At 40.7% G+C, this 14574-nt stretch overlaps 1 protein-coding gene across 1 annotated transcript in view; it reads left to right on the top strand.

Annotated features, from left to right (window-relative positions):
• Positions 1-14574, top strand: part of Ctnnd2 (catenin delta 2) — an 869206-nt gene that overhangs the window by 492271 nt on the left and 362361 nt on the right. Inside the window, exon 8 of the mRNA XM_048814198.1 lies at positions 6313-6507. Within this exon, the coding sequence (XP_048670155.1) occupies positions 6313-6507 (195 nt within the window). The remainder of the gene's footprint in view (positions 1-6312; positions 6508-14574) is intronic.

Genomic DNA, 14574 nt, shown 5'->3' with positions numbered 1-14574 from the left:
CCCCCCCCCCCCCCCCCCGGAATATAATGGTAACAGACATCAAGCCAAACTGTTTAAAGAAGTTCAAAGTCCACAAAATAACTATTTCAAAGCCATCATCTATCACGGAGGCTAAGTATCTGCACAGGGCAGGCTGCCTGGCCAGAGTACTTAATGATGGTGACAGAATGGCAGAAAACATACCCCTCAAGTCAGGAGCCCAGCAGAGACAGACCTGCCATAGAGATGTATGAGGAGAAAATCAACTTTAATGCCAGGCTCTTCCCCTCTTCATAAAAGTTCTCTTTTATCCTTCACAGATTTACTTCCATCAATAACTATTGATGCATGAACTGATTGCACAATTTTTTAAAAGCCTGGACTCCTAGATTCTACTTTGGACTTCCTTTCATAGCACAGGAATTGATAGCTTTTTCTTCTGAAGATAGTTCTTTATCTCAGAAATGAAAAGACTCCTCTGCTACCTGCTCATATGCACATGGCCAGCTGGCTGCCTCCCAAATACTACAATGTCATTTCCCTCTTTTTCTACTTCTGTTTCTTTGCAAATGAGCATTTGAAACTGAATGGCAAATTTGAAGAGACCAGTTTAATGATAAGGACATTCTTAATCACCTTTATATATATATATATATATATATATATATATATATTAAAATTAAAACACGCAAAACTATATTTCTTTGGAGAAGCAGGTGAATTTGCATTAAAGCAGAATTAGACATCATAGAGTATAGAAATACAAGAATATAAGTGGGTCCCTATGAAAAACTGAATGGACCTGTAACTGGCATAAGATGGTAGAATTGATATTGTTTGAATAAAGTAAGAAACGATAAATTGAGGGTTTTTGTTTGTTTGTTTTTCTTCCAGTCTGTTTCTTCTTCTCTGCTTTATTTGAGGCAGGGAAGCTCATGGTGTGACCCCTGATCCCTGCATTAGAATCAGAAGGCTTAGGGGTGTTCATTAAAATTTGCACTGTTGCAGTCCAATCAGACTGACCCAATCAGAATCTCTTGGAGGTTGTATCCAGAAATCCACATTTTCAACAGGTTCCCAGTTGATCATTTGAAGACTCAGTGAAGACTTAAGAAATAATCATAGTCTAAGCAATTAAAATTCTAATTAAGAAAGTAGTAAGAGCTAAAACTTGGGCAGCTCTCACAATTTTGTTATGTGCAACCTACCACTGAATGTTTCAGATTCTTTTGATAAAATAAAAATATATGGTTGCTGTGTTGTGAAATTTTGAATTTAAAAGAAATGTGTCTTAGCAGCTTGGGAGGCTGAGGCAGGAGGACTGCGTATTCGAAGCCAGCCTCAGCAACTTAGTGAGACCTTGTCTGAAAATCATTTTTTTTTAAAGGGCTAGGGATGTAGTTCAGTTGTTAAGTACCCCTGGGTGGGGATGTGGCATAATGGTAAAGGAACCCTGGTTTCAATCTCAGTGCCGAGGGTGGGGGGAGAGAAAGTATGGATTAAATAGACACTGATAATAATTCTATAAATACTGTGAAATGGATCTGCTACTGACGTCCTTTGCTGCCATAGCTTAGTTCCTCTCTTTGAGAAACATCAGTTATTCATTCAGTGTGGCCCAGTCTCTCACCTTCTGTAGTTCTCAGCTAAAACATCAGACACTCAAAAAACTTTCTTGACCTTCCTATCCAGATAATCTACCCTCCTGAGCTTGTACTCCTCTTCCCCTGCCTACCTCCGTTCCCTTATCCCATCTGCCTGAATGTGAGAACTCACTTTCAAGACCAGGGACTTTTTCTGTCTTGAGCATCATGTGCCCTCATCTCCAAGAGGCTGCCCAGGGTACTCAGTAAGTGTGTTGACTGAAGGAAGGAATAGATCAGTATGAATTAACTGGCACATATAAACAATTGCACATAAAATCTAGCTCATAGATATGTAGTTGCAAATATTTCCAAAAGTAATAAATGTTACATATTGTTGGTCAACTCTAAGAACAGCTTAGAGTTGTTTCTGACTTAGTTTCACTGAGTCAGAAACCAATTGACTCAGTGAAAACACAGTGTGAAAGATTGGCAGCCTAGGCAGTGAGCCAGGCTTCAGATTGTCCTACGCGTCTGTTGCTGGCTTCTGACTTAATTAGCAAGTATTTATTGTCACTAATGTGAATGTTTCATTTATGTCATATTTCTTCCTAAAAAGAATTTTACCTTTCCATGGTCATTTTAGTATTTTCTCCCCTTTTGGAGAGATAATTCTTTGCAATTATCCATTAGAAAGCAACAGAATTTTTTCTTCAAAGAAAAATGGTAAGATTTACAGTTTGCAATAATATTTAACAAAATTATCAGAAAAATCTTTGACATTTAGAATATTTCAAAATTAAATCTTTAGGTGTTTTTGAATTTGAATGGTTTATGTTAAGAAGTATTTGATATTTTTTTTTCCAAATCAAAAGATACATATGCATGAGCTGACAACATTTCTTGAGGCTAAGATTAAATGGCACGAGAACTCCTGATTTCTTATGTTGCTTTATCAGTGGCACAGCACTTTTGTATATGAGCTCCCTTGTCTCAGTCCTCCAAAAATCCTAGGCTTACAAATGCATATATTATTATCTCTGTTTCACACTTGAGTAAACTTGGCATCAAAGGATTTTGGTTATTTGCCTTGGTTCACCCTGCTGATTAGAGACAGATGAGGGGCAAACTTTATGTCTCTTTATTTCAAGTTCTTTGAGCAACACTGGTGCAAAAATAACAGCAATAAAATTAGAAAGTGCCTTAGTCTTTCTGTTTACTTTGAAGTTTTAAACATTATACATCAATGCCCTGAGCCGTCTCTCATGTACAAAACTTGGTGGTGAGACATGATGTCAAGCTTCCATGCAGGAATTGCAGGTGGAAATGGCAGCCATGGCCTAATGGTGCCAATGTGGACACAGGGACAGCTGTTTTTTTCAGTCTGTTCAGGTCTCTGAGCCCCTGAAGTTCCTCCCACCCTCCTTCCATGGGACTGAACCTTTTTCTCTTTCCTCCCACACCCGGATCACAGCTGAGTGGCCAGGAGCCATTCCAGCACCCATCACAGTGGAGAGAAGGCTCTGAGGTCCCAAGACAAATGGTAGACCTGATAGAGCAACTGCCTCTGACCCAATCCAAGGTCAGCTTGCATATCCTCCTCCAGAGCATCGTAGGCCTGCAGGAGCTATGGGTGCACCATGCACACATGGGCAGATTCTGAACACTCTTCAGGCTTCTGGCATCACAGTCTCTCTTGAGCTGGAAGCTGAATGTTCACGTTTCAGACATGCATCTTCAAAGCCCTTTCAAAATCACATTGTTCATGAAAATTGCCAGTGCCTGAATTCTCTAGCCACTAACTTTGTCATATGAGGAGAAGAAATAGGAAGAATAGAAACGTGTGATAAAATTGAAGTATTAGTGCTAGAACTGTTGCAGAAATTTGTCATGAAATGTTATATGGACACAGATATTATTCTTGCAGGATGTATATCTTCAAGGTCAGGGGAAGCTGTCAGTACCATTGTTCTGGTTTTCTCTTTTGCTTATCCATGTTTTGATTATATTTTTCTATTCTGCAGTTCTGAGTCCTCAACATGGTCAAGGTCAAGTTCCCAGAATTGTTCTCTACTAACATAATAGATGAGAACATTTGGCCTTGATGTCTATGACATTTTGGACCAAATCAGAATTTCTTCAGAAATTTTCTTCTTATGATAGCATAGTATATGGTACTTTAGACTCACTGTTAAATAGACCATAATGCTGATGGAAAATTCCTACTAAAAAAAAAGAAAATTACATTTTCTTTGAATTAGCAGATATATCTTTGTGAAATTTTGGTGCATATTCCCAAAAGTTGTTATGTGATATTCTTTCTCTCAAAATTGCCCAAAGTCAAATAGATCTTGTGAGTATGGATCCCATGATGCATTCTTCTTAAACAAGGGTAGTAGAACACATGAATTCTAGCAGAGGCACTTTTAAACTCTGATTCCTTGCCTCTCTTCTTTCCCCTAATTCTTTACATCTCTCTTATAGCTTATAACTGTGCCCATCCACAGATATTGAAATCTGATCACAATGGATCAACAGTATAAACAATGCTCCTTTTAAAATGCCTTATCTCCTTCCATGTTCTGCATGATGCTTAAATGTCCAACTGTATTTTACACAAGTATTTTTGCAGGAAAACACTATGAGCTTATAGTTTCACCAGCAGCATGATAATAGGAGAAAATATATGGCACACTATTCAAATCCTCAATAATTTTATGATCATCAACATCAGCACATTGAAATTATATCCACAGAGGTAGACTTTACCTCTCGCTTAGAACCCGTGATTGATGGATGGTACTAATAAAAAGTTCCTTATGCCAAGAGGTTCCTCATATATGCCCTATGATCATGTCACCACTTAGAGATTCAAGCAGTTCCTCTGGTGGTTCAATATGAGATGTTTTTTGAGACTGAGGACGAGGGAATGGTGATAAAGTTAGCACTCTACCAATGATGGCTAACTTCTATTTTAACTATACATTTGGATATAATTATTACTTCCTTGTTTCTACACTTTTGAATCCTTAGCGATGCTATCTGAATCTTCAGGAGTAAGAATTGTCAGCTGAAACTCAAGGTGTGTTGTACTTAAATATATTCCTGGAAAATCTGAGCTGGAGATAATATTCAGTGCAGTGTTGGCATTTGACAAATCAGATGCAATGAACCTAATTATGCAAAACAATTATTTCCAATCCATCATTCATCTCAACACTATCTAAATCAGACATTATTTAATTACTGCAAAGGGAAAGGTAAGGATCTTGCCTGCCCTACTTCTTTCCTTTCCTCAAAGCAAGCAGTGCTTTTTATTAATACTGCATTCAAAGCATTCTCCACATTGCCCCCTCATCCGGAAATGTTGTTTTCTGTTTATTTAAATTCAGAGCAGCATGTGCTAAATATATCAGTAAAACATTTATCTGTCAGCAATTTTGAAACTTTTGAATGGCTTTTTTCTTCAAATACACTAGATGAGAATATTCAAATTCTTTGGTCATATGTTCCTAAAGAAGCAACCTTATCTTTGAGCATTTGAAGATTTTGGCTTGTTGGTGTCCTCTGGGAACGGCCTGGACAAATAGAAGGGACATAGAACTATCCAGAGGCTCTGTCAAAGTCAAGGAGTTCCAACCCACATGTACTTTAGACTGCAATGGAGAGCTCTAAATTTGGCCTATAGAAGTGACAGCTGGCAGTTGAATTCCAATGTGCCAAGTGGGTACCCACTGGGGGGATTTCACTGAAGGGTCCTTCTCAAGCCAGCTGTAGTCTCCTTTGTTCTCTTGTTGTCATGGATAGACCATGTCTCTCTAGGCTCCCCAAGTCCATCTCAGGCCCCAGTTCCCCTGACATTTCTCCTCTAATATTGGCTCTCGGCATCTGTTGGCTCAGCTCAGGGTGTGCAGAGGCTTCCTTCCTTAAGAAACATCTGCCAGGTTCCCTGGTCTACAATATTGCTTCAAAGCAGTATTTTCCCCATAACATGCAATCAAGTGTCATAAATAAGGGCTCACAAATGATAAAGAGACAAATGATTTGTGGCCTCAATTTATAAATAAACCAGTCAATGACAATCATATATATATATATATATATATATATATATATATATATATATATATATGCTAAACATAAATGCATCAGTTTGGAGAATCAAGAATAAAAGAAAATATAACTCAGAAACCTTTTTCTTTAATGTCTACTTCTCTCAGGGTCTCAGGCTGCTGTCAGCCCAGACATTTTTGACTCCTTCATTGTCTTGGGAAACACTGCTGATGGGAACAAATTCCTTTCTACTTCTTAGGGGCAGCATCAAGGTGGTTTTGCCTTTGTAGCTCCTTCATTTCCTCTTCACTTATGATATTTCTGTTGTATAATTTAGGGTATGAGGACTATGGGTAATAAGAGGTTTTTAGAATCCACTGCCTGCCTGATTCCTTTGGTGAAGAATCCAGTTACATTCGTCAGGCTGTGAGAAAACTGATGTTTCCCCATTTTTGTTCAGTGTGGACTTATCTCAGAAACATTATCGTCCTCAGAGTGATCAGCTCTGGGAGCAAATCAAGGCTGCTGAATGGCGCGATAAGCTGACCAGCTTGAGGGGTTGCTGCCATTTTATGGTATTCGTTTGGTTTTCTGAAGATTGCAATCATTCTGTCTCTCCCCAAATTCAAATATTCTTGGATAGAACTCGGTGCGAATATTGGCTGAGCTTTAATGTGCCCCTGTTAATTTATTTCAGCTGGGTCCCGAGCCTCATACAGCAGCCAGCATGGGCACCTGGGCCCTGAGCTGCGGGCCCTGCAATCCCCAGAACACCACATAGACCCCATCTACGAAGACCGCGTCTATCAGAAGCCCCCTATGAGGAGTCTCAGCCAGAGCCAGGGGGACCCTCTGCCGCCAGCACACACCGGCACCTACCGCACGAGCACAGGTGTGTATTCAGGACCCCACTGCCAGTCAACAGGGGGTGGGATTCCTTGGGAGCTTAAACATTGCCCCCCAATGAAACGTGTGCGTGTGTGCGTGCATGTGTGCCTGTGTACCTGCTCCCCACCAGCATTGTCACCTGCCCCTACCAGCAACGTCTGAGGTAATGAGGGTATAAACAGAATGTGACTTCAATTTAGCGAACAGTGTATACCATGAATGACGGAAGTACAATGGGGATTGGAAGCCTGATTTGTCAAGCAGGAATATTGAAAGAAGCAGTACTGATGTTTCATACCTCCTTATTAATCTACCTAATGAACATAAGAACTCCAAGAAAACATAGCCATTACAGAGAACATAAAATGCAAATGCCTGATGATCATAAGTGTTTTTTAATGGTGTCATCTACTTATTTGGCAAGCTTGGGGGAAAAATATTTACTAAAAATGTAGCATATTTTGAAAGGCACACTTGTATTTTGTTTCATACACGTGATAAGTTGAATCACATGAAATCATTGTTTAAAGGTCTGGTGCTGGCAGTTGTGTGTGATTCAATCAACTCTATAGCTCTCCTGGATTAGATCTGTTTTGAATTGTACAGAGTCATAGGCCACAGGAAGAAAGACAAGGTTTCCCAGAGTATATGGCTATTTAGAAAATAATTGATCTAATGTCATGATTACAGTGTTAGAGGACAGCCAAGGGGATGTTGCTGGTCTGCAGAACTGTAGCTCTCTTCTTTCCTCTGAAGTCCCCCAGTGCTGACAGTAGCTGAGGATCTGGTCCAAGACTTGGCAAACAGATCTGTGTAGCCTCAGAGTTTTGTAATGTCTGGTAGCCACTAACTGCAGTGTAGCAATTTTGTTAAACTCTATTATGATACTAAATTACACGTTTTGAAATCAAGACCAGCTAAGCTACTTTTATCGTTGATTATTGATATTTACATTATAGTGTTTCACTGTCTCATAGGAAGAAAGGCACCAAACACTCTTTATTTTGTTTCTGACATCGTAAATGCTGCCCCATGTTAATAGTACATATCTTGGTATAGATGAAAAAGAATACCCATTTATTCTTCTGTCAGATTTCTCTCACCTTCAGCCTGCTAGGTCTACTCCTATCTGGAGTTGGACTACTTGAACGTTTTATTTTTGCATATAATCAACTACGGTAATCTTATTTCTGTGTACTTCTTGTCAAGGAGAAGTAACAATTTCAGTGACATTCAGTACCTAATTTGAATAAAAACTGATGGCAAGAGAGATTTATTAATTCTCTGTTGCATATGCGTACGCTGTTAGAATTATCTCTTGTTAATCAACTTCTAGAGGATTCATGAAAAATCCACTACCATAATAAAAAAAAAAGCTTAATTAATCTATATCACATTGAAGATAGTATAAGGCTCACACTTTATGAAAACAAACAAAATGAAACTGTAGTGTTTTTCTCTAAGCCTGGAGTCAGTAAATGGTGGCCTGGGGGTCAGATTCAGCTCACCACCTGGTTTAACAGCACTCAAAAGAGTTAAAGAATGACTACTCTGTGTTTAAATGGTTGGAAAAGATCAGAAGGTGAATGATGACTTGTAATACGTGCAGATGGCATAAGAGTCACATATCAGTGTTCATGAGTAAAGCACAGACTGCAGTTCCACCCTTGCGCCTGTGTATCCCTGTGGCCAGTCTGGCTCCAAGTGACAGAGTTTAGAGGCTGTGAGGAGACTTTGGGCTGGCAAAACCAAGAGTAAAGAGCATTTAGGCTCTGGCCCTTGGCAGGGGGACTTTGCTGACCCCTGCTGTATGCCATCAACAGAGAGCTTTCTGAGTGAACCATGTTCTTGTCCTCTCCCGCCTCTGAGGGCAGGTGACAGTGACCTCCAAATACTTCCAGGGGAAGACCTGTGTGCCCTAGGGCTTAGCCAGTAATAATCATGGCAGAGATCCACCAAGGTTGTGACATCCAGATGTCTGAGGCCACATGCCAGCCTGCACCTTTGAACTTGAGACCTTCCTTGAATTTTAAGGAAATCTGGTGGTTTACACAATACTATGAAGTGCATAGATGGTCTTTTGGGAACACAGGTGGAGGAGGAGAAGCTACCTCATTCAAATTCTTAAAGTGTGAAGCCACAAGCTCTTTCCTCTGTACCTGCCCAGGTTGCCCCTTGTCCACACCTGAGCTATTTCATATTCTCACATTTTTCTGAATCCAGAAATCATCTCTATCAGAACCTGCATATTTGAGAAATATATATATATATATCTCCATACTGTAAAATTTTAAAGTCGATCTAGCATAACATATACCTAAAATTAATATTAAAAAGTAGAAATTAAAAATAATGAAATAACGATAAAATAGCTATAATGAGAAATTCTAAGGTAGCTTTCCCACATCTAGTGGATTATCCTTCATATGCCCTGTGCTACTTGCCTAATGCTGGAGACCACTGGGGCAGACCTTGAAGAGGCTCCCAGGGGTGGGGAGAGCCTGATCCCATGGGAGAACTGGACAGGTCCTCATAAGGCTTGTTAGACCTGAGTGCTCAGGACCCTTGGCTCTTAGCTTGGATTGGTAATGGAGTGACCGGAGCAATGAGTCTTACCTTTCTGCTCCCAAGTCCTGGGCCATCATCTAGTGTTCCTTTGGTTGGATCCCTAAAGCATTTCAGACAATGCCTTAGAGAGAGTGGGCTAAGGAGATGGAAAGCCAGTTGCTTCCCATCAGTGAGTCCACTCTTAGGAATGAAGACAGGTATAAGATGCTTCCACATACTTAACACCTGATGAGTTGGGATATAGAATCAAGCATGAGAAAGAGAATGAGGTTATTCACACTATGGCTACTTTCAGGAGTGTTCTAGTTGCTCTGAACATATTTACTAATCCCCAGAACAATGCTAAAACAGATTTGGTATTATGATGCTCACTTTATAGATCAGAAAACTGAGGCACAGAGGTGTTGAGTGATCTGACCAAGATTGCACAGGTTTTGTGGAGCCAGCCTTTAAACCTTTGCTCCCAGATAGTCTTGCCCCAAATCCTGGCCTTGGGAAAAACTGCATTTGTAAATATCATCATTTAAAAACATTCAACTTCACAGATGAAAACATATGTATAGTCAACAGATCTCATTTGGTTGAGAAGAACTGTTGAAGACACATTGTATACTAGGTGCTCCATCATAGTCAAAGAAGCTCAGAATCTCTTCCTTCCTTGAGCATGTTTCATTCAGTTTCAGAGAAGGAACATGAAAAATTAACAGGTAGTGGATGGTAAATCTTAAAGGATAAATGAATATCCCAGATAAAATCAAAGGCAAAGTATTAATAAAAACACTGAACAGCATATTGTGAGTCTTTGCTTTTGTGCTGGATGACATACAACTCAAGACGAGACTGTGCTATACACAAATTGAAGGATCTCGTTGCCCTGGTCTTCTGCTCATGCCTCCTAAAGATGGCCATCCTGCTCACAGGGAGAGCCTGGCCGTGGGCAGGTGTGTGTTTCTCCTGTCCACCTGCTGTTGTCCAGCGCTGCAGCTGCACTCTCTACTGGCTGGGGCACCTGAGCATTGCTCTGAGATCCTGTGGTTGGTCTCTGTCTCCCCTGGTCAACCCCATGCTGACCTCATCTCTGGGAGTCTCTGGCCCCAAACACCACTAACTACTCTGAATAATAGACTGCTCTGGGTGGAGAGATTTGCCAAGAGCTGACTACACAGAGGACACCGGAAAGCATCTTCAGACATTAAAGAAGAGTCAGGATAAAGTTCCCTAATCTTCCCCACCAAGAAAAGTGACCCAGGTGGCATGTCCCGAGGCTCAACCCGTCACCTCTCTCTGCCTTCCTTCTCTGCTGCTGTAAGGAAGAAGTCCATGCCTGCTGCTTTCTAAGGAAGACAATTTAAACCTCAGATGCCAACTTTGTCTACCTTTGGGCACTCAGAAAACTCCTCTGGTTTTCTTAAACCATAAAGCAGCCTAACCATCCTGTTAGGGACCTCGTGGACAGGCATTTATGAACATTTAGGTCCATGTTTGAGGATCGAGAGGCCCAAGCCTCACTCCTCACTCCTCCTCTGCAGCTTGTGGATGGTGAAACATACACATAGGTGTCATTGTTTACATAGGAATCAATGCCACTTTATGAAGCTTGACAGGCACACAGTCGACAAAGACTGTGTCAGAGAGCATGTGGGCTGAAGGGGGTCTCCTGCCCCCTCCACAGTCCCAACTCCTGTCATGCCCCTGCTCACCCAGCCCCTGCATGTGTTAATTAACATGACCCACATGTATTAATCCCCCACCCAGGCCAGTAGAGGCTGCAGGCTGTGAGGACAGTTCTGCGAGTCTCTCTGGTCCCAGAAGTTCTATGAGTAGAGACAAAGTACAGCAGCTGAGCTTCTGCCCAAGGAGAGCAATTGAGGGTCAGAAGCCAGTATGGTGGCTCCAGGGATCTGGTGTCCTTAAAGGAAGGAGAAAGGGTTACTTGTGACTCAGCAGTGGTCCCTGGTCACCAGGCTGTCTCAGAGAGTGCCCCATCACCAGATATGATGACTGCTTCTTTCTTATAGGACCACTAAGTGGGCTGGGGAGATGGCAAAGGAGGCCACTGTCCCTGGATGGAGAGGCAGGATTTTGTGAACCAGAAATGGCAGATAGGCCTTTGCATCAACCCAGTGTTGGGGTACTAACAACTGCTCGCACAGTGAAATACAAGAAGGCACAAGTTTAACGAAGGTGTCTGTTTAGATGAAACACACATTTCTTCTGAGGTGAGACTGTCAAAACCAGAGCTTGTACAGTCAGAAGGACAGCAGGACAAGGAATGTGTGGGCCTTGTGCATCCCTTAGGGAAAAGTCTATTAAGTAGAAACTAAATAGCCACGATTTCTATTTCAAACCCCAAATGTGAATGATGGCCAACTTGGAAGCCCTTTGGTCAACACAGACGTTTGACTGTGATACTCCCTTGAACGCGTTTTTGCAAATGAGTGAAAATGACCCACAAATGCTGTGATGCCAGTCCTGGGAGTTTGTTTTGGATAAATGTGACTCTGGGTGACAAGTGACACCAAGCATCCCTGAGGCAACTGTCAGCCTGGAATGAGGGAAGAATTGTGGTTAACAGGCTGCAGGGAGAAAACCCACCAGATATCTTCCTAGGGTGACGAGCATTGCAACAAGGAAAGAAAAAGAAATGTGAAAATAACTGCCCACGTGGGGAAAGTGTTTTAAAAAAACCTGATTCTCTGCAAAAATAGCCAATGTTTGATGAAGTTGTAGTTGGATTACATAAGACCTTCCTATGTGTAAAATTTTCTTATTCTTTACTAATATATAAATATTAGATTGAGTATCAAAACTAAAATTGTAATTTGAGTCCACAAAATGTGGATTATGAACAGTGTATTAATTGTTGTTCCTTCTACCTGAAAGGTCAAGTACTTCTCATTAGAATAAGTCAAATAAGATTTTCTGTTACCTCTCAGTTAAAATTTTTACTGTTTTGTAACTTAAGGGTGTCGCTAAGTGGTAGAGTGCTTGCTCGGTGGTCACCAGGCCCTGAGTTTGATACGCATCACCCCCTAAAAAAATTCACTGCCTTTTGTAATCCAAAAGTCAGGGAAACATTATTACCCAATTGAAAATTTTAAATGGGCCCAATGATAAATATCTTCAAAAAAAAAAAAAAAAAAGTTCCAGTTGCCCAGTTGTTTTCTTATATCAGTTCACTTAAGATGCTATAAATAAAATGTCTACTTATACCTTAGAGAAGACAAAGTGTCTGATGGCAGAGCAGTTAATTGATAAAATTAAAAATCATGAAAACTCATGATTTTGTGCAAATGCATGTTGAGGATCATGTTGATTGATGCCAACCAGGAGTACCCATAACTGATACCATTGCTTTGTCCTAGAAGGCATACCCCAACCTCCTGGGAGTTCACTTTACCCCTTGAGTTATGCCAATAAGCACAGCAATGTTGAAAAGAATAAAAGCCAAAGATTATGTGACAATCTGAACATTGAATGGGGCCTTAATATAACACTGTAAGTTGGAACTTAGAAAGAGTTAAGACATGGCCAGAAGACACTCCCCTGTGAAGCCATACTCACATATAGCGGCTTCTGCCCTCAACACCTGATATTTTCTATCAGAGTAGAGTAGAGGCTCTAGAACTTACTAATATGACTGTTTTAATTCTTGGAAATATTAAAATTTTTAGAAAAATGAACAAGATCAAGATTATGGTTTCACTTGAATGGAAATGTTTACTTTCTAGTATAAAAAGGGCCACAGCACCATTGGTCCCACATCTACCAGATCCCAGTCTCTGTCCCTGATTTTCAGAGCCTCAGCCAGTTAATAAGATTCTTTGCTCAAACACTTAAGCACCCTGGGAGTGTCTTTGGGACTTCTTATTTAGCAGGTAGACATTTGGATATATAAGGAATATAATAGGTCTTTTAATCGTAACCACATCCTGTCAAGTACTTGATATTATGTCATTTAGTGCTTAAGAAGGTAGAGTAGATTTTTTTTCCAGGGCTAATGCTGTTCTTCAGCCACCTGGTCTTGCGCCCAGCTCTGTCTCCACATGACCCTCCCGTGAGGCCACATGAATCATCAGGAAACATGCTCGTGTTTCTCATGCAGCCCCCCTTCCTGCCTTCCCCTCTTGTCCTGTGGCAAGGGTGCAGAGACCCCTTTATCCCACCCCAGGTGAAAGAAATGAATCCACCTTGGATACATGAGCATTTTCTACCCACTCCTCCATTTCCATTTTGATGGGAAATTTTATCCAGGGACCTTCATCCAGGTCTATTCTGTTTTCAGCTGGAGTCAATTTTTGCTGTTTCTAAGGAAGAAGCCAAAGAAAATCACAACATAGATTCTGAGGAATATTAAAGTGGGGCAAGTCACCTAGGTAATAGGACTTGATCAGGCACACTGTGTGTCTCACTAATTTGTTATCTTGTTTGGCATTTCTGTCAAAAACATTACCCTTCAAAGTGCATGGGCTGTATTCTGGGAACACCCTCCACATCTTGTGCTCAACAGTATATTAGAGGGGAGAGAAACTGGCAGACCCTGGAGTCAGCCTGAGTTGGGATCCCAGCTCCACCCAGTGGGTCCCCCACCTGCTCACCTGGGAGATGATGAGGTGGTATAGGTGTAATGGTACCTGCCACCTGGGCTGTTGTGCACAGTAAGTGAGACAATCTGTGTAAGCTCCTTACACAGAGGCTAGAACAACAGGAAGCTCTATGTAAATACTGATGATTATACCCTTCTTGTATTCCCATTCAAAACTGAAAATGTGCTCAGAATGTTGAAAAAGCATGACCATAGCATCATCCATAGTAACTCTCATTACACACAATATGAGTTAAAGGAGATCAAATTATACAGGATTGAGTATACATTTAAATATGTAAAAAAAGCATATGTATATAGAACTCAACATGAATTCTTTTTCTGGGGGCGGGGATACCAGATATTGAACTCTGGGACACTCGACCACTGAGCCACATCCCCAGCCCTATTTTATATTTAATTTAGAGACAGAGTCTCCCTGAGTTGCATAGCGCCTCAGTTATGCTGAGGCTGGCTTTGAACTCATGTTCCTCCTGCCTCAACCTCCTGAGTCGCTGGGGTTAGATTACAAGCATGTGCCACACGCACGGCCACACTTTTAGATTCTTCAAGCAATACATGACAAGAAGAAAACTGTAGAAACGGTTCAGGATAGGTTTTTATTTTATTTTTCTCTTTTAAACTGTCATATATAAATTTAAAAAATAATTTAAAAAATTAAAAAAAAGAAATTCCAAATAAATTTTTTGTTTTAAAAAAATAATAAAAAAATACACCTACAATATATTCATATGCACAACCTCACGTGCAGTTTGAGAACCACTGCTGTGGGAATGTTTGCCCTTTGCAGATGTTTCAGTACTTTCTTTTTCAATAAAACAGTGAAAACGATATCAACAGTAATGATATCTTCCCATCACTACTAATAATCATGCATTAAGTGCTTCTGCCCACAGA

This window comes from Marmota marmota, unplaced genomic scaffold (genome assembly GCF_001458135.2).
Source record: "Marmota marmota marmota unplaced genomic scaffold, marMar, whole genome shotgun sequence".
In the NCBI taxonomy this organism is placed as follows: domain Eukaryota; kingdom Metazoa; phylum Chordata; class Mammalia; order Rodentia; family Sciuridae; genus Marmota; species Marmota marmota.
This window is presented reverse-complemented; position numbering and strand designations above follow the sequence as displayed.